The 22192-nt window shown below is 34.8% G+C and overlaps 1 protein-coding gene across 4 annotated transcripts in view; it reads right to left on the bottom strand.

The window, feature by feature from the left end:
* Positions 1-567: 567 nt before the first annotated feature.
* Positions 568-22192, bottom strand: part of grh (grainy head) — a 446442-nt gene continuing 424817 nt past the window's right edge. For 3 of the 4 annotated variants that reach the window (XM_083138915.1, XM_083138917.1, XM_083138918.1), the window contains exons 10-15: positions 12648-12827; positions 10198-10250; positions 9313-9450; positions 7973-8162; positions 5040-5104; positions 568-4436 (exon numbers count right to left, since the gene is read on the bottom strand). In XM_083138915.1, the coding sequence (XP_082995041.1) occupies positions 4307-4436; positions 5040-5104; positions 7973-8162; positions 9313-9450; positions 10198-10250; positions 12648-12827 (756 nt within the window). In that variant the 3' untranslated portion in view covers positions 568-4306. The remainder of the gene's footprint in view (positions 4437-5039; positions 5105-7972; positions 8163-9312; positions 9451-10197; positions 10251-12647; positions 12828-22192) is intronic. The other variant, XM_083138919.1, reaches the window with a different exon arrangement.

The raw sequence follows: 22192 nt of genomic DNA, 5'->3' as shown, positions 1-22192 counted from the left end.
GAGGAAGGTTACAAAACCCATACCAGCTAACTGTAGACCAGGTGAACAAGAACAAGTCTCTGCGCAAGTAGTGATGCGACACGGCTCCACCAATGAAGTGAGAGAAACGGGACTGCATAATGGGCGACGGGAGTTACCCAATTTCCTGCTTCACTCTGTAAGTGTTGCAAACTTTTGAAAAGGATAATACCATACGCACATGGCAAACAGACCGTATTTTTGCCTCCAGGTCCGTACGATTGGTTTAAGAATTTCTTATTAGGGATAAATCTGCAAGTGCAAATTTTAATAAGCCGTGTATGTAGCATACAGTCTAAGGTCTGGACCGTACTCCGCACATGCCATAAAATTTCCGTACAAATATGGTCCGGACCGTTTGCTTGGCAACGTCGGGCTTTCACCACTCGATTTCCCTCTGCCGCTTTGCGCAGTCAGTTAGCTGAGACAGGGTATAGACAGAGGGAGGATGTTGACAAAACAATTATTGATAAATAACAACGTTAAAATCACACACCCGGAACGAGAGACTGCGCGTGACCAACGCAGGGTTAAGAAATAAAAGATAAATTATATTTAATGTATATTTTTTTATTTTGCACCTAAGTATGGTACAACAAGTAACTGGAGTAATGAAAAGCAACCAAAGGTTTCCACAGTACCATAATATATAATTACAATTTGCTATACATAAAGAATTGTTCTTCTTATTATAGAAACTGGGCCAGATTGTTTGATTTTTGTTTCTTTGTATTCAGTGAGGAGGCCCAAATACAAATCTTAAAATCTAGATATATATATTTATATATAGCGAAAGTGACAAACGTCAATTAAAAGACATCTTAAAACAAAAAAAGACACTTGAGACAATAATGTAGAGAATACAAATTTAAAATTCACAGCACAAAGAAAATTCACATTGTCATATTTATCACAAGTTTCTTTTCTTGAAAAAAAATCTGGCAACTTCTATAGTTTTTACATCAAATGATTTTTTTCTCAATAACTATATAAAATATTTTTTCTATACCAAGGCAGCTAAAAATAAATAATTTTGTGAAAATTTGTCCACGCTGCTGCTCTTTTTGAATTTCATATTAACTTCGTTTGGAAAACGGTTTCAACAAAAGTTATTTAACAATTGAAGCTATGCATAAATACTAACAGTATTTATGCGTTATTTTTTTTTAAATAAGGGAGTAAACAATGGCAGAATGTACTGCTAGGCAGCCACCTGGCCACATTTAACACATTTGTGCATATACATGACCATACATTCCGCTATTGCACTACCCAAATACCAATGGAATTTATGACTGCTGGGTATACAAGAAAAATCTTAACTATTTACAAAGTGCATAGTTAACCTTACTCCCATGGCTGTCAGTATTTAACAATAAAAAAAAGACAACAACTGAGATTCATATGCGAATGTTATGAACAATCAGTATACAGGTATAAAAACTTCTACACTTCTAATTCTACATTTCTGTCTACAGTGGCTATTTGAAATATTAAATATGTAACAGAAAGGGAGAAAAATAAACTGTACATGAGAAAAAAACCTGACAGATTAACAGCAATATATCTCTCAAAGCAATATACATTCAAGGGATGGGGTAATATAAAAAGTATTTTGTTGGAATTTGTAAGAACTGTGAAGTGCATAAGATAGCAAAATTTATCTAGTCTCATCATAGCTGTTCATAATGTAATATTGAGCTTTATATTGTATGGCACATATTTATTTCATGGCTGTTTACCATTTCCCTCAGTGCAAAATCGACATTTGTACTCGTAGAGAAATTTCTATTCAATGTCTCTCGATAGGTTTCATTGTATTATACTAACCGAAAAGTACAAGGATATTTTCTACCATATTTTTATTACTGAGCCAGTATGTTTTGTAACGAAATAAATTAGGGACAAGACTGGAATTTGAGACGCAAAACAGAACAAATTAATTTTTGTCGAGATATTTCAGCTGTTCAGGAAAATTTAGGACATCAGATTGCAACAAGAATTTAGGAAATATTAACTTTATAGCTAATAAAAACGACATTATCCAACAACAAATACAGTCAACAAGAGACGTTTTCATGTTAACAACAACTTTCCTAATTGATATTTGAGAGATACATTGTGTTATAGCTAACAGAATTGTTGCATGACCACAAAATAAAATTTGGACAAGACGTTTGTATTTGATGGGTATCAATACATAACAAAGACGAGCATTCAGAGGAACTCTCAATAAATTAGGCACATACTATACAATGCACACATCACTTAACTACGTATGATTAATATTCCATATTAGAATGCTAGTATTACCATCATGCTAAAGAGCAGATATGAAAGTAGTGTGCGTGACAGTTGCAGAGGAGTTGGTACCAACACCACAATATATAAATATCAAGACTCTTAATATAGTTTTGTATATATATATTTATATATATAAAAAAAGAATGCATGTTACGATTACCTTCGTACGGAATGTGTAGTTAAAGACTTAAACTATCAGCGAATGCTGAAAAACCAAATATGTGCTGAATTTAAAAAGCTCCATTCGGAATATCAGGTACGTTGTTGCTTATTCAGCAAGCTTCATAAAGTTCATGATAATTTTTTTTCGCTTCAAAATGTAATGTAGAAAAAAATTTCTTTCATTGAGAATTTTTTGGAGATCTAAAAATCTGCTCTTTGTGTTGAGTTTGATTATAGTACCGTAGACTCTAGTAGCCTTCTTACAATCTACCTAAAAATAGCTGATTCAATATTTACCTATGATTGAGCTTAGAGAAATGACTAAGCAATGTTGCTATACATAGTACAGACTGTCTTTATTCATTCTTCAGCACATATGCATGACTACTTTAGAACACAACAAAGTACATTAACAATGACACACTGAATCAACGCCAATTATTTGTACACGTTACTAAAGAAGATTGACTAAGAAGTGTCTTTTTCCTGTATCACAATAAGGAGTAGAACCTTGTCCGTTCAGTAGAAAGAGAGATTAATGTTGTTCAATAGTGTCGGTAACATTGCTAACTGGATGATGTGCGTAAACAAAAATCATTACTGGTAGCTAAATATGCTGGCTAAAAAAACTGGGCAGACAAAATTAAAGGGAGTAAGAATAGAAGATATTTTTCTTTCACTGTAGTAATAATATGGCGTATGAACAATACAAATGCATAACTTGCTAAAAAACAAAAACACAACACATTTGAACATTATATTTATGGCAACAGGAGGATGGGTAGGGGCCTTACGATTTACTAATATGCAAACTGTAAAAAGATTGATGCTTAAAATTTACTGAATCATTGCGAGAATACACACACGCACACACACACACTGATAACCTCAATTCTGCATCCTTGTAAACAGGTCTGCAAATGGTGTATTGATGCACACATTGTTTAGAGTATGATCTGGCAGTAACAGACCAATGTCTATTTGTTATTCTACACTCTTGTCTCGGTTGACTTGTGTATTCTGGGCTCATTTGAGATCAACAAACCTTGCAACAGGTTGGACTTTTTTCGTTTAAAAAAAAAAAGAGGAAAACACACATTCATAACAATATAAAAAATATTTGGTGCTTTCCTTACAAAGATAGATGGAGGGATTGTGTTAAAATAACAATATGAAATATATTCTACAACAATACACAATTCATCTTTTAAAATAAGATTTGTTAGTTCCTAAAAGTAAACAAATACATATTTTTTTCCATTACAGCACTTCCGTTCTATTTTATTTTTTTTTATTTTGTACATTCACATTATATGGCTTGAGTATCAAGATATCCTTCTGTATACTTGTCAGACTTGCTGTTCCATCTATGACACTCACTGAGAAGTTAACAGCTATAGACTTCGATTCCAAAAACAATATTTAACTTGCTCACTCACAGTTTCTTGCACAAACTCACTGATCTTGCACTATAAACACAACACATTTGCGTCCGTTATAACATGAAGTTTCTTTTTCCTTAAAAAAAATCTGTCTTCACTATCAACAAACCAGCTCTTCGCCTGAATCAACACGCACAGTTTTTTTCTCAAATAATGAAACAATAATTAAAGATTGAAAAAATATTTTACCTATATATCTATTTGCAATAACAACAACAGTTATTCTTTGCATTATCATTTGGTCCCCTAACCCTTTGGCCACGTGGCATTCACATGAAAGACACACATTTTGTTACAATAACACTTTTGACTTGTGAGAAACCCTTACAAAACTCTCGTGCTTTAGAGGCAGAAGAGTTTCGAAATGGGTTCTCCCACTGCTACTGATCTACTGCTTCTACAAGTGTCACTTCAAAAGCCTCTTCCCCATCCACCTGTTTGATTTCCAGAAGAAATAAATCCTCATTGCAATAGTATTTGAGCATGTCGTCATCAATTTTGGCTATAATTCTGAAAAGCAAAGAGACAATACCATTAATTGTACACAAAAGTGTAAGTGGACAATAAAAGAAACACATCACTGAATTTCATGGTAAATGTGCTAATCACAAAATATTTGTCGTTATGAACCATTGTTGAATGTACATTAAGTAAACATAGTGTTTTTATGTGTGTGTGTGTATGCATACATAATTATACAGCGAATCTTTTTGAGTCTCATAATCTTCTTTTGTAAAACAATGCCCACCATTGGTACACATCATTTTTTTGAAGGTGTTTACTGAATGTTCAATGTAAATATCTTAAAGCAAGCATCAATATATGATAATGATGTTCTTTGGTTTTAAAGAAAAATTCTGAGTAATCACTTTGCTGTTAATAGTTAAGCCATATGAAGTTAGTAAAAGTTAAGTTTGTCTAAAGCGTTCAAAATTTCTACTTTAAGTATAAATTTTCTGTAAATCCGTTTTTTCTCCAAAAAGAGTCTTAAGAAGTAGAAAAGGAATAAGAAGTTTGGTAAATATCTAATTCGAATTTTTCTTTTTCTCAAAGTTATATATAAATAGTGAAATACACTGATTAGCTACAAATGTATTTTGAAATACAACTTACCCTTTTTTGTTTTTTCGATACAAGTTAGTTATGCTTGAAGTAGAAATTTTGTACTTATTCTCAATCTGGAAAACAAGGGAAAACAGATTAATACTAACTATTTTACAGGCACAAGGAGCTAGTAAAATAGCAATCATTTTCTGTTCTAATTTTAAAGAAAGCTAACCACTGCTGTCAAAACTGTGATCCAGATTGAGTTTTTTTTTCCTTAAATAAATATTAGGTGTGGTTTAAAAACAATGCTTTTAGCTATTGTTACGTGTGTTTAAAATGCATTTAATGAGATATTAGGGCAAGTTTAGATGTATCTTGAAGCGTAACATTAAAATAGTAGTATATTTTATAGCAAAAGCTAAAAGCATTTGTTCAAGTCTTTTAGTGTTCAATAATATAAATAAAATGATGCCATGCAGTGGTTAGTTAGGTTATACATTATTGTTACTTCCAAGGAGCAGTAAGTTCCAATTTATAGTAAGACATGCAATCTTATTTCACATTACTGCAGTAAAGCAACAGATGTCATTATTTGTACTCACAGCTTGAAGAATCTGGAAAAATGATCAGAAGATAATTCATGATTATTTTGGATCACAGATATGACTTCAACCACAAGGAAGAATTCGCATTTTTTTTTTTGGCATGTTAATAATAATAATGATTTGTGAAGTTGTCCTCATTCTGTAGTGTGTAAAATTTTACTTAAAAGTGTGTGTTGAATTTATTAAAAGAAATTACCAAGGTATTTACAGTTGTTAGATGAAGTGTTACAGTATTTGCAAGGTAATAATTGCACTTGTTTTCTGGAGAAATTTGATTTTAATATATGAAGCAGAAGCTCCTCGAAGAAATTTCCAGCAGTGGTTCCTTGACTATAATGTTGACAAGAAAAAATACATTTTTATCCAACTTATAAAATGACTGAAATTGATCTCCATCTTAACACTAGATTTTCAACAATAAGATATGCTGTAACAAACTTTAGAAATTGAATGACATGGAAAACTTGTTCGTGAAAAACTTAGCATAACAGCAGTGTTGCAGACCAAAGAACTAACTTCTGACTGCCTCAGTTGATGATTAAATCCTTAAACTTACTGTCATACAGTTATTTTTCTAATACAAAGACACTGGAGAAATAGAGAAATTGGTAAGTTTATAGGTTTTTTTGTTTTACTTCTCGCACTTGCTACATCAACAATCAAATATGTGAATCTATCATAAAATGAATGTCTCCCAGATTTAATGTCTTCCTTCAACAATTTTACTTTGATGGTTTTTTATTTAACAAATAAATAATACTCTTTGGTCTTAAATCTTACAGTTAATTAAGTCCAAGAACGAGTATTAACAATTTGTTTCTTGCTACCAAGTTGTAATTGTTACCAGTCAGGGAATATTTACAATTTTCATCGCAGTTTGGAAACTCAAAAATTACATGTCTTGATATGAAGATCACTAACATTTTTAAACTACAAATGATAATGATACCATGTAAAACTGTTTGTAAAACAGGTACATAAGTAGAAATAAACAAACCACAAAGCAGAGGGTTTTTTTTTTTGTAAGAATTGCTTAGCAACCCAAATGTATAATTAGAACACTAGTTCTTAGTTTTTCTAGTTTTCCTAGAGATAAAATCCAGACAACAAATTGAGGGCAAAATGAAAGTGGTTTAACATGACATCTGTTGCTTAGAAAGCCAACTTGATTTGCATTACCATCTACACTTTGAATTTGGAACATGCATATTTACAAAATACATACATTGTTTTATAGTACAGTCATGGACACTTCTGGGTTCCATTGCTTCTCAATAGGAATGGCACAACCCAGAAGTGTCCATGACTGTACAATACATGTAATACAAAAGAATGATGGAATTCTATGGATACATGAACCTTGAATATAATTATGAAGCAAGAGAACACAAAACTCATAATTTTTGTGGCATAAAATTTGTTATATGTGAACATTTTAAAGCACTCATCGTAAGGCTCGACTGGACCTCTGGCAGCCATCAAGGTGATTTTTTTCTTTTTTCAAATTTTCCTCTCCAAAGAACCGCAAAATTGAAAAATTATGTCAGCTTAGAATTTCTTCTAGAGCATTGACGAGAATTTTCGTGTTTTTTTTTCACTGTTATCTAGATATTCTCAATAGTTTAATAGACTTATATAATAGCAAAACTATTGGGAATATACAGGTGGAGAGGAAAATTTGAAAAAAAAATCACTCTGACGGCTGCCAAAGGTCCAGTCAAGCCTTAACAGGTGCCTAGGAATTTGCAACAGAGACACTGTAAGTCTATTGCCTTTAAAAATATTGAAATTATAACACGTTCAATGTATAGAAAGTTTCCAAAATCTGCAAGAGGATTTATAAACACATTTTATATTTCGGTAATTAAGATGTCACCATGGTTCTTCAAAACAAGCTATATTTATGAACAAGCTAATTTTGCGATAGGCCCAGGGTTCATTAGAATGTTAATGTCTATCTTACTGATTTAATTGTAGAAAAGATTAACATTGTGACAAACACCACTGTATGGGAAATAATTTTTCAGCAAATCAAAGCAAAGGTTGTACATAATGGCATTACAACACAAAACACTAAATATTATTAGCATATCAATTTGATGCAAAGCAATTTTAGATCTGCATCCTTTGCAAGCCATGTATTTCATAGCTTCATCATTCATCCTCATCATTATGAATAATATACAGAGATGAAAATAATGTTAAATAACCAAAGTAAAGACATTGGTGAGAACATGTATTGTATGAAAAGAAAGGTTTTGTCGTTTTCTAGGAACTTAAATCATTTGTGACATCTCCATATGAGTCAATTTTTTGGAGAATTTTTGCATTTGTGCAATACAGATTCACCATTAGCAATCTTTGAATAGCTTAATATGCACTGAAAATACTTACAGCATTCATTAACCCCATGGTGGTTGGTGGCACGACATGGAGGGGCGTGTAAATGTCATCAGACTCCTGCCTAACATAAAGCATTACCCTTTCGTTGAGAGGTGGTGTTAATTTTGGCCTTTTGATTGCTGGACTTGTGAAGACTGAGTCTGTTGCCAAATTGTTAGCATCCACAACATCCTTCTTGTCACTGCAAAACAGAAGTTTAAATTTTAATGAATTGTATTAACACAGAAATGCACACTACTTTATTCACCATCTTGCATAAAATAGCTGTGTAGTATTTACTGTTTTTAACTTCTTAATTCTGATTTTCAATATAGAATTTTCATATTTCTAGAGGCAATCATAACAACATTAGATAGTCAGTAAGAAACAGATTGCAGGATTTGATAATAATGTAAATTATATATTAGTGTTAAGTGCAGAATTATTACAGTTTGCATCAATGCAATGAACTATTATTACATTTGACTTTAAAAATAGAGTTAATGTAGAATTGATAGTACTCTTACAAATTTATAGTACACTAATACCAATAGTAGAACACTAACAATTTGAGGTTTGGAGGAATAATCATAAATATTACTATGTACTTATGTATATGAACATTTATAATATTATATATAAGTATTCCACTGCAATCATGCCACATCAGTATACCAAAGTTTTATTTTAACATGTTCGCGGGGTTTACTGAAGGACAGAGCGTATGAAAACAAACAGCAAAAGTCAGAAGCTTGAAAGGACAACATTTCGGCTGAAATCAGGAACATCACCAGAGAAACACTGCAGTCATGGCGAATATGCAAACGCTGGTGAAGATTTGCCTTCTTGAAAACGGCAGACACTTTCAACACATGTTCTGATCACAATCAACAGCACACTATCCAAGGTATGTCATGTATGAATTATGTTAATATCTATATGGTATATTTTATATTACAGCTCAATTTTTTGGACCAGTTCTATAAGAATCATCCTGTAGTATATTAAAACAGCGGTCGTTTATTTTCTTGAAATAACCTTTTCTCCATTGGTGCAAAATTGCATAATTTCCAGGATATTTAGGACTAAAAATATCCTGCAGCATTTGCAAACCCTGAGTAATCCAGATTGTTTTTTTTCTGGTTTTTCGATATAGGTCCAGCATAATTAAAGTTACAATTTTTCATTGTGTCTGAACTATCAAATTTTAAATAGTGTGTCCTAAAAGACAACCAAAAAAATCTTCAGCAGCACATTGATTAATACTTTTCAATTTTTGCATTCAATGTCTTCCTTTGCTGAACTCCAAGAGAGCCATAATCTAAATAATATATGCATGTAACATTTCTTACCCTGTGTTATCTGGTGGAAAATGATTATGAAACTTGAGCGTTGTACCAGATTGTTTATTTGAATGAAGAAGGAAAGTCGTGCTCTGTTTCCCAAGTGGAGATGGTTGTGCTGTTGACCCTGCTTCGCCATTGGACAAACTAAAAATGAAAGGAACCATTAGTAGAATTTCTTCATTCAAGTATCAATAAGACTTTTCAGAAACTAGAGGCATATCAGCTATATGCATTAAATATATTCAGAATCTTGACTTTAAAGATTTGCACTGATACATCATAATTTCAAATGAACCTATTCCAAAAGATAAATCTAAACCTGTATGATCAACTGTATGCAGAGAAGAGTTTTTGAGGTAAAAATACCTTTGATACACCTACAAAATACATTAATACCAGACTAAACAATGGCACTTGCTTGCCATCAGACATTCTTTTTATACTCCAGTATTGAGTCATGCAGTAAATCCAGTAAACGTGTGCATTCCATGCAATGTTTTTCTTTTTTCACAAATATCAATTTGTCACGATAGTAACAATACTGAAATTTACTACTGTTAGATTTTTAAGACTTTCTATACTGATGAAATAAAATTATTTTGGTCTGTAGCTAAAGTGGTATAACTGTTTCTTGATATGAAATACATTCCCACTAGAGTTTCCCATTTATTTTGAATATAAAAATAGTCTTATTATAATGTAGAAGCCAGTAGAAAAAATATAACAAGTCATTACAACTCTAAAGTTAGTCTTAGTAAAAGTCTTATTGATTGCCATTTCAATAAGACTAGTTTCAAAATTAAAACAGACAAGTAGAAAAAAGTGATAAATACAGTAAGAGATGCTTACTTGAGAATAAGTTAAGACAAAAAATAATGCTGAATTACTAACCTTGAGCTATCTGTCTCATGGTTATAGAAACCTTGTAGTTCCATGGACGTTAACTGGAATAAAACAAATGCTTGTTAATTCCAGTCATCAACAAAATAATAAATAACACCACCTGCATCAATATTTGCAATATTATTTTTCTTTAAGTATATTTCCCCAGACGAACAGACAAAAAACTATCTAGAAATCAGTTTTTATTTTGCCACCTACAAGCTCATTGCAATATACTGTGACAATATCATTCAGACAATAATTCAGTAATAACTATATACATTTGCTCATTCATTAATGAATACTGTAAGCAGAGTAATAGGTCTCTGGCATATTAGAGTTGAATTAAACATCCAAATATCTTTATCTTTAAAAGTTCAAAAAATTATTATTTATAAAATAGCAAATTAAACATGTGTCATTCATAACACAAAGACGTTGACCCTATAGTCGATTATATTTACTGTAAAATCTACAAATGACATCAGCAATCTTATAATTATGATTCATATACTTCAAATATCTTTGGTACACAATATCTTCCACATTATAAGAAATCAGAAATCTGCTAAACAGTTAATGGCATCACCCTTTTTAGAGATGACTTGAAAATATTATTTTTTTGAAAATCACCAAAAGTTGGTTCCTCAGTTGTGGTATTTCATATATAATGAAATGACTGAGCTAAATATCTGCAGACATTGCTTTTTTATAATGATCTGCTGACTAGATTGCATGTGTGCGATCCCACACCACATTCACATTTGAACTATTTTTCCATGAACGTGGAAACTTTCTGACTACCATATTCTCTCACTGCATTTGCTCAATTTTCCTTGAGCACAGAAGGGTGTTGCATTAGTAAAACAAATGAATATTTTCATTGGTTAGCAGATATTTAACAAAATTAATCTATCTACATTGGTTAAAATTCTATTTAAGTTATATGAAGAAGGTGTGCAATATTACAGACACTAGATAAGTTAGCAATTTCAAGAAAGTTTCCAAAACGTGGTTTTTCATGTCATTTATTAGGTTGATGTCTTTAACTCAGCTAGATCACAAAAGGAAAAATGGTCCCGATAGCAAATAATGAAAATATATTGTGTGGTAGCATTTCTGAGAATTTAGTAATTCGACATGTATATTTATTATTTAGCATTAATTTTCTGCAACTTTACGCTAAAATTGTGATGCTTAGAATGATTAGTTGAAATTGATGAAGCGCCAATTAGAAAGGAATACACATGCCTATAAAATGACTTTAACCTGGGACCTTTGCTGGTGGGGTTTTGATTGATTAATTTGGCTTATTTTACTTCGATTTTCTGCCACTTTTTTGGTTAATTGTGGAGGTGAGGATGAGTGATGATATGATATGATGAAATTGATGAAAGGGCGTTCACCAAGAACATCTATGCCCTGGCTAGGATTCAAACTCATGACCCTTGGTGTTGTAGCACACTCTACTAACTACTCTGTCACAGATGGTGGGGTCTTGAGGCTAGCACAGTGCTTCTCAAACTGTAGTACGCGTACCCCAGGTACATGAATGACGAAGGGGGTACGCAATTAGCTTGGAAGAGAAATGTCGAGAATACCCACATGACAACATTTTGCTGCACGTTTGCAGGGCAGACTTAGACTGATTTTTGTCATTGACACTTCGTCTCATTTGCTTTGAAATAAAATACTCATTGGAAATCTACCCAATTCATTATTCAACTCAAGAACCCACAAACATTCGTTAAGGTGTAAAAATGTCACGAGAACAACTGGTAACAGTATGGAAATATATTAAATTTCGAGATGAATCTCCGCTTGAAAGTTTCAAGTGCACAACCAGAAATCAAGAAACTGTGTCAGACTATGCAGGCACATCCTTCTCACTAGGATTTACAACAAAACTCCAAAATTGTGCTTGTCAGTTTGTTTACAAACTACTTTTGCTCTTAATTCTTTTCAATAACTCTGTAAAAAATACTGAAAATTAAAGTGTTTTCCATATTTCTTAACATACGTGTTTCACATTTTAAGTTTTGTAATTAAACATGAAGATTGTAAACTTAGGAACATGCAATAAGATAATAAACATAGGATTGTAATGTTTGTTTACCATTTCTTCACATACAGCCAGAATGCGATTGTGCCCTATTGCAGATACGCACCTTCAACATATCAAAAACTTTCTACCAGTCAGGCAGCCCAAAAAATTCCCCGAAACCCACTATCCGGAGAAAACTATTTTTATTGTCACTGGATATCATACGATGTGCATACCGATATTTACAGAGCACTTTCATAGTGTAAAGCACACAACCATCATTCCTTGAATATTTTCCCTGTCAACAGTGAAACTCGGCCGTTCAATCATTTTCCTGAGAAATTGACACAGCTTTTATTGTGCTACAAGAACACTCCATGTCACTAAAGTGAAGATAAATTCCTTGTATACTTACTTTGTCAATGTCTTCTGCAGGGGTGAACAACACAGGTGGTTTTGCTAGGTCACTCATTCCATAGAACTCTGATCTTTCACATGTTGGATGGTAAAGTTCATCCATCTTCTTCCTTCCAGTTGCTGTCATTTTTCTCTTTGCTGCTCTTCTCTCTTCGTCCCGTGTCTTCCTCTCTGCTCCCTAAATGCACGAAATAAGGCTCTGTTTTAGAATGTTGCTTTGTTAAGAGGTTTTTATTTCCATTATCATCATGCCATTTAAATACACACACAAAATAATAAAAATCAGAACAAACTTCATAAATGTGTAATGTATAGCTATTTTAAAGCAGGGGGCGCAACTGCCCCTATGCCCCCCTAATAGCCGCCACTGGCAGTAGCAATGATTTATCTCTGTGCAACACGTCCGTGTCGGAATATTTGTTAAAGATATTTATCCGTTTCTAAGCCTTCTATCTTTCTCTGAACTTGTTTGCTGAAAAAAATTAGCTCACTGAACTATTTCTGTAAAATATAAACAATGCCCCCACCCTCTTCCTTCCTTCGTTTTTCGGACGGCACTACACCATTGACAACAGGAAGTCCACAAACAAACACGTTGTGCGATGTGTACAGTACTCAACGGCAAAGATAATGGTAGGCAAATTGTCCACCGCTATTTTAATTCCTATTTTATTCTACGTACATCCTGTGTTGTTTTAAGGAATGAAACTATGTTGCTTAGAAGCAGGCATTGTTCTCTGCTTATTGACGTCATTATTTCAATTCATTGTCATCACATTGTGTAATACAGACCGAATGAAAATGGTGGTGGACAATTCGCCTACTGTTTCTTTCGCCTTTGGGTGTACAAGCAAAATTGAGTTTACGAAGCCTTTCTTGCAACTGTTACTAAATTTGGACACGCCTAATAACATTACCAATATTTGTGACGATGCAACTTATCTGGCCAATGTGAACAATACAGTTAATTTTCCTTTAGTTGATTACAACGTAAGTTATATTTTGATTGTACCAGTTGTGGGCTCCCCGATGGCGCAATAATGGTAGCGTTGTTGCCTTGTAATCAAGGGGTCTCGAGTTCGATAAACCCGATGGAGGCACAGGGGTTTGGATCCAACTTTAAACTGTAGGCTCTTCTTCGTGAGATAAGTAAGAAGCTTGCTGCTGCTCGTTACTTCATTTTTCAAACTTGAAGAATGGATTCATCGTTGTCCTGGTAGAAGTTCAAAAGCGCTATCCTACCTAAATATTTTCCCAAGTGATTGAGAGCCGATAATGAAAGAAGGTCAAATGTCTGCATTATTTTTGTAACGTAATTTCAGCGATGCGTCCTGAAAATATAGAGAAGTGTCTACACATTCGGGGTAAATGGCCTGAGTTCCAAGATTGCGTGTTCTGTAATGGCACCTGCTACTTCGTGCATACCAAGTGATCTCTTTCTTTTAGCTTTTTTCTCCCTGAATGGAAGAGGCACCATGAATGCATACGTGTGTGTGTGTGTGTGTAGATATATATACGCTATATATTACCCCGAGGGCATGTTTTTATCCTCTTTTTGACCAAGCTGTTTTTCCCAGTTGCACGATTTACCTTAGGGGCCGGACATTTCTTGAGCGGAGCACAGATAATTGCTACAATAACCGTCAAAAACAGTGTTGCCATGCTATCCATAAAGAAGATTCCTTCGAGTTCTAGTGTTCATCCGTAACCGATCTTGTTACACCGTTAAATACCAGGTGCTAGATCCTGAAAGTTTTGCTAAACTAGCAATATTATACTAAAAGACAGATCACATTTGTTCGAACGGATAGGGCCAAAATACATATTTTCTGGCTATTGGCAAACTTGACTGACATCAGACGATTGAGTCACTGTTATGCGGTAGAATAATGGTAACATGGCGACCGGTGTAAGTCTATTCGTTACGTTTATTTCCTTTCGATTCTATGTATGCACTACAGCGCCATCTTCATCTCTCTTTATTGTATGTGCGGCTTCGTGAACAATAGCAGAAAGGAAGTAACACAAGCTACAATCTCGTTTTCTGTTTACAAGAAAATAATTAAAACAAAGACACCAGAATATGAAAAGTCCAAGGGTTTTGTACATCCATAGCGAGACATAGCTAAATACTCTGCTATTGAAAATCCCATTAAACGTTAAGTTCTGACAACGGAATATTTTTTATAACAAGCTATTACCATACTTCTTTCTCATGAAGTTATGGTCTTATAATTGGTCGGCTAAGTTTTGGTTGGTGGTTAAAACGAAAAAATCTTAAAGCAACCACTTAAGTAATAGATCGTTCAGGAAGAACATTGGACATGATTATAAGCACCGAGGTGATGAAAGCGTCGGAACGAAGTGTGAAAATGCATTGTTCCCTATCCTACAACAAACATATAAACTACCGATTGAATGCTGATATCCGTAATGGTTTCAATGTTTTATTCATAACAAAGTTGCTGTTTTATAGCTCTGGCGTGAGTAGTTAAACCACGCCTCTTATTAAAGCTCTTTATTTTTTATTTTTTTAAAGTGTTGCGTTGAGGTAGTGGAAAAAGGTTCCTAAACATCCTGTTTGTAGATGTTGTGTCTTTCACACGCATATTGCATACAACTGTACATTTACAGCACTTGGTTGAATGATTTGTGGTAATTTAAAATTCTAAAAGTCTCTTTGCGTGTAGTAAAGAAATTCATTGTGGTGAGCCATCTTGTTTTCCCAGGCAGGCCAACAAGTAAAGATGTGTCTCGTCTGTTGTACATCTGTGCAGACGAATATAAAATAATTAAGGCAACGCTAATGTACACCAAGTGTATATTTATGCAGTGGCGTACCGACTGGGTGAACAGAGTTTATTCTTTAAATAAAAAATACTAGCTCCTAGTTGTAGTTTCAACAAAAATTGACATGCCACGAAATTAAATAGTACTTTGCTTTCCAATTGCGATCCAATAATGCAGAATGTTGATGAATAAAATAAAAATATAACAATGAAACTATTCTCAGAGTGGGCATAATCACTGATTTTCCGGGGGAGCACTACCCCTATAGTCCTCAAGGAAGAGTATTGTTACGCCCATCTTGCCTCCACCCCAATTTTATTTGAAGTGTGCTGTGTGATGACAGAGAAGGGGGCCAATTTCCCATTTTGGGAATAAGATTAGTACACTTTTAAATGTATAGATTGACGGATAGATTTAGTTTATTTTACTTCGCATTTACGCCACTTTTGGCTAGCCGCGAAGATGGGGGTGAGTGATGATATGATGAAATTGATGAAGGAACACTCACAAACACCTATGACCAGGCCAGGATTCGAACCCGGCACTTCTGACCACTCCGCCATGGAGACCGTTTAAATGTGTAGGTTTGGTACATAAAAAAATATAATGTTATTCTGTGGCTTCCTTCCCTTAAATTCGAAAACTGATTTCGAACAAACTGTGTTCGAAAATACACCAAAATGTTCGAAATGTGTCAAAGTGCTCTATATAGCCTACACTAATTGAAGCTGCAACACTTGGTTTATTATAAAGTAAGATTAATAGCAGTTTCTATATTTCTTTCCCCCAAAGTTAATCTTTACATTGTACATTACAAATGAGCTGAGTCCAGACGTATAGGCAGGTCCAAATTTAGGGTTGGAGAAGCCTACAGACCCGGGCCTTAATCTTCAAAGGGTCTTCCACTGGTAAAATACCACTTTGAAAAGGGCCAAAAGGACAAAGGATCAAATGCTGTATAAATATAACTAACCATCTGACGTCATTTAGCCTAAAAGTTATAATTGAAATTGTATATAGGGACAGCGGAGGCCCATGATGATGATAAACCCGGGCCTGCGTATAAACAATCCACCTTTGCCTATCTCTGTGGCGGAGTGGTTAGTGTAGCACGTTACGGAGGCAGGTGTTCTAGTCTAGGATCGAATTCTGGATGAGGCATGGGTGCTTGTCCGTCATCTACTTCTTCGGGGCATCATTCATTTTCATCGCTGCGATTAGTCTAGGGAGGTAGAAATGGGACGTAAAATAAAACATAATTAGATAACAATTAACTTCGGTTCATGATTATACTTTATGTTGATAACTGAAATATTTAACGCGATTCATCTTCATCCCCGATTATAATGGATGACTAATTATAATTCAATCATCCAAATCAGCAGGCCATCATTAATATATTTTGCATAAATGCACAGAAATTTCAAAAACTGAAACTTATCTAATTTCTTTTGAACATAAAAACGAATACTTAATTGTTGTTGAAACACAATTCAACCACTGAAAGACCGACTCAATGACAAAATGTATTCAAGTTATTTTCTGTTTATTTGAACATTTACAGTCTTATTTGCCTTGAATGGCCAAACTGAACAGTAAGTGTAACAAGTACAATTACTCTTCCTACAAAGCTCTAAGTCATTACCTACAATGACTTCAGTGATTGCGCCAATCCTCAATTGTTTTGCAATTCAGCCTGTTAAATTAGTTCATAACGTAAACAGCAGCCTGGATCTAATTCTGGAGCCCCGAACAGAGATATAATTTCCCTTTGCACATAAACATCAGTTCAGTTATACCACAGGCATTATTGATTCGTACTGATAACTATCAATTTTCATTCACGAACACCGAGGGCATCTCCGGTAAGAAAAGTTACGTCATACACCGATCACGCACACAAAAAAGAACTGTCATCTTTTTCTACAGAAGTTTAATGGCGTTTGCATATTAATGAGCTACATTAATTAGATTCAACGTTCGTGTAGCGATAGAAACACACAAAAAAACTGACTCTTGCAAGGCTCAGAAAAAGAGCATGGAACACAAAAGAGAAAGAAAAGAAACTGTGGATGATGATATGGAAGTTATTGAACTGACAGTGGCACAGGAAAGGTGAAAAAAAAGGCAATGGGTGAACAGAGTTGGTGGTCTATTTTTCTTGACAGCATTTTTATCAGCCTTCTTTTTTGTGCATACTGCTGCAACTGGCATAAAAAAGTAGAGAGTATAGGTGTATGAAAGTTCGAGAAATCACCAACAACAGGATTTACCTGGAGTAGTGGGCTCGACTAACAACTGTGCTTTGTGGTAGCAGGTGCATTTGACAGGCAGTATATAATCCACCTACTCCTACATGTGCTCATCTTCAATTTCCGTCACGTGTGTTTTCATGCGTTACGAAAGTAATAAAAACAAGGATTTTCTTTTATGCGTTCCTTTTCTCCTCTGATTGTGAACTGTGTGAAAGAGTAAAAAGACTTCGGAAGTGAAACTTAAAACGCTGCAAGTAAGAATCTTGAAAAAAAATTACAATATATTGCATACACAATTTTACACAACTGCATTCCATGCTTCGTAGATTTATCTCGGATCTTATTGTAGGAATCACACACTTGGTGCAAGACTAATGTACACGATTAATCTCGAACATCAGATGGCGTTGAAATCAACAGTAAACTAGTCTTTTGTTTTCCGAGACCAACGAGATCATACCTGACGCATTTGTGTCAGTCAGCGGCAATTTAGAGGCATTGACAATCTAGAATTGAGCCCGAAGTCACTTTTAATATTAGCATTGGCGGCGATAACATCTAATTTGGGGGCATATCACCACCAACCCTCCCCCGCAAGTATAGTCCACCCTCTAAATTTTACAGAAACGCCTAGCATATGGTCATTTTGCCTTTTCAGCCCCTTGAAAATATGCTGCTGCATTCCCCAGATTGCAATATGTGGGTAAACCCATAGCGATCCATAAGTATTGCTCAGCAAATTGTCCATGACTATTTTCGTTGGTTTTTATCTTCATCCTACATATTTTTAAGAACTGTATTTTTACGTATACTGGTTCAGAGGTTGTAAGCAGATAGTTTGGTGTTTTGTGCATAATGCAAAGGGAGTAAACGTGGACAATTCGCTTGGTAATACTTATTGATCCTACTGTACATAATGTCAAAAAAGGAAGAAAACTTGTATAGTCTACTTATATCTGGAGATTTGCCTCCCACCAAATTCAATTCCAACGAGGATTAACTTTCTTCACACCAGAGATTAAATTGGTGCAAAATGGAATGAACTTGCAACACTGTGCGTGTTTCAGCTGGGCCTACCTTCGGAAAAGAACTGCAAAAGAATAGGGAGGAAGACCGTTTTACACGCATGCGTTGTTTCTTTGGCTCAAATTATCCCCCCCCCCTTTCCTCTTGAGATAGTGATCTGTATAATCAATCACCTCTCTCTTTGCTCAAGACAGGCTACTCATAATGGCGGAATCTGGCGGGGCGACTGCTCTATCATCTATCATCGGTCAAAAATGCAGCCACTGCAGAGGAAGTACAAACTGACTACCTGGAGCCAGGGTGGCTGAAGTGCACGTCACGTTGTGCTCGGGGGCTGAATACATGGCAGAGGGGAAAAATTGGCAACCTAACTGGTGCTTGAATGATGTTTATATGACGTTAAGAGAATTATTTCTCTCCCCCTTCTCATAAAGATAAATGTGGCGCAGTACCATTCTTGTGACTGACAACTCAATTTACAGGAAAAGCATCAGCAGCGATGAGACTGCTGAATATCATCTGTTCTTTTCACTTCATGCATGTAAGACGTGTATAAGGGCAAAACTTACATTTCAAAATTTATATTTCTTACACTGTAGTGATTGCTGCCACAACAGTTTTAAGCAATCCGATTGGCTGACGTGACATGACGTCATTAGTGTTAGGTTAGGTTAGATAGAAGAAGAAGAGGAAGAAAAGTGTTTGGGTACTAATTCCAACCTTCCTTCACAGCTTTGGTTCTGTGCTGTGCACTAACTTTTTCCGAATGGATAGAAGAAATTTGATGCATAACACCATCGTGCTGGATGTTTGTTCATTTCATTGTCAGATTTCGCGAGTGGGGACTAGCCAAGTAGCACTTTTACGCAGCACTTGGTGTCAGAGGTCTCGTACCAAGCTGCGAATGCTAGAAATGTAAAAGTTTCTACTCCAAGTTCAGCAATACAAAAAGCATCTTCTGCCAATCTGCCAGTAGATGTCTGTGGTAGAACCACACTACAATTTAGAACAATCTTGCGCGAATTGTGAAAAACATTTCTGCTCTTAATAACAATACAATAAATATTTTGCTACCAAATCATCTTCCTAGAAATTACAAAAGTTATAAGAACGAGATGAGATCGATAAGATTATTAAAACCCTAAAACATAATTAAACTTACTACAGTTTGAACAAGTACAAAGTGAAAATGCACAAGCTTTCCTTAACCGCTGCCGTTCTGGATCGGTAGAAACATGAAACTTTGAAATTTGTTTAAAAATCGTCTTCTTATCTGATAGACACATTATTCTTAAAACATGGAACAACTGAGGTTCCACGAGAGTAAAAATTAACGAAAACAACAATTTCTGTCAAAACCTGTGCAAACTTTTCTTTTTTCCCGACAAGATAATTATTCCACTGCGATACTGCCCTCTTCGTGAACATCTTTTAACAGCACGTATCATCAGAGTTTCACACGTCGGGTACAATGTGCGGTTGCAATCCAAACCAAACGTTCCCATAGGGACGAAGCCAGGTGATAGAAGAAGAAGGTGCGACACGGTGTAATCCAACCTTTTATTATGCAGAACCGTCCAGTCTTTTCTCAATACACATGCAAATGAATTACGCCCTCCTCTCGCCCCCCAAAACCCCTGACCAATTCTCGGCGCCCCACAGGTTCTGATTTACAACACTCTTTCCAAAGATTTCTTAAGATGAAGCGACTATTTTTTCTCCCCCGTTCTTGAGGTACAAACTGTTATTTTCCAACCCACACGATCCCGGCGAAGTTCGGTACCAGTAAATCAGTGCTGCATCCCTCCACGCTTCGTTCAGTGTTGCCAGACACGTTACAATTTCACTACAAAGCCCACAAATTATTCAACAAATGTTGTGAACAAAACAAGTTGGCTTCAAATAAACCAGAAATCGTTTCGTGTTGTGCTGACGTTACGCACTTTACAAAATGGACACTGTTTTGGCTCCAAAGCTTAAACTGAGTCAACGGTCAAATTGTATGCAAAAGGAAAAAAAAAAAGAAAATATTAAACTCACGAATCTTCCCTTACTATATACTTGAATAACATTTATCAACAAAACTGTATTTTATATAAATATAATACGAATACAGAACCTAATCTCTGTATCTTCTACTACATATTACAAATATTTATAATAATATTTAAGCAAATCTCGTAATACATTTAACAACTTTCATATGATGTGAAATATAGAATAAATTAACAAAACTTTCCAGATAATCCGACGAAGAAAGTTCTGTACACTAGAAAGAAATAATGTCGATACATTTTCTTAACGAATGTTCACTTTATGTTCCTTGAAACACAATTAAATATAGTTTTTGACTTTAGCGTACAAGGATTTTAATTGTCCTACTTCATCGCCAGTGCAGTTAGCGTATTCAGTTCACACCACTTTTGATTTATTGATTTACAATTAGGTCGGTGACTATGTAAAGTGGTGCAAATGCGTGTCACTGTACGCACTTTTCTTATCGTGTGCTAGCTTTTTTGTAGCTGCCAGCATACCGATATACGCCTTAAGAGTGTATCGACAGGCAAACACAACTGGCACACAATCTCTTGCTCAGATATCCGTAGAAACGAAAAAAATTAAATCAAATTACTTTTCTGAGCATCGGAATTCCGTTCGGAAATTTTCGTGTGATTGAGGTTGGTTGCAAAGCCTCACAAATTTGTACACGATGAAATTTATGAAGTTCCTTCTCCGCCCTCGGTTAAGGCTTTCCAATGATAAATCAACCTAAGTTCACTCAAATGTGAGAAACTATTAACATAAGTAAGTAAAAAGCCTGAACGTGACGTCATGTTATTCACATTGGTTGAATATCCTTTTTTGGACAGATTCACCTGTAAAAAATCCACCTTGCTGCTTTTTCGAGAGTATGATCAGTGGAGAGCAGGTCCGTCGGACACTTCGGGAACTTTCGACAATCTTCGTGTTTGGCGATGACAATCAGTACGACCCCTAAGTAGTGTTGTTTTCATTACGACTTGAAAGGTTTAATTGTCAAAAGTTTGTTTAACGTCCACTCACTCTTATTTAGGCTAATCGAGACTGAAAGTGGGATCCAAATCAATGTGCTTCCATCGGGAATCAAACCCACGACCTCTTGATTACACGGTGAATGCGTTATCACTGCGTCATACGTAGGAGGTCCGTGTACTGTATAATTGAAGTAGTAATGAACAACGATAAAAATAATTAAAGTCATGTAATTGCTATGTGTCGTAAATACTTCAATTGTATCGAATACTAAGCTGACTTCTTATTTATTAACACATAACTGATTAGTCCGATTTCATGTTTGAATAAACTGCTTTTATTTTTTATTTCCTTCTCTCTTAGCTTAGTAGTAGTAAAATAAGAAGATCGTAAAGTCCTTTACAATAAATTTTGTACAAACATATTTCATTATTGGTGCACTTTCTAAGTTTCTCACAAA

This window comes from Lepisma saccharinum, chromosome 17, assembly GCF_977018435.1.
Source record: "Lepisma saccharinum chromosome 17, izLepSacc3.1, whole genome shotgun sequence".
Taxonomy (NCBI): Eukaryota; Metazoa; Arthropoda; class Insecta; order Zygentoma; family Lepismatidae; genus Lepisma; species Lepisma saccharinum.
The sequence above is the reverse complement of the archived record's forward strand: the minus strand, read 5'-3'. Positions and strand labels throughout refer to the sequence as shown.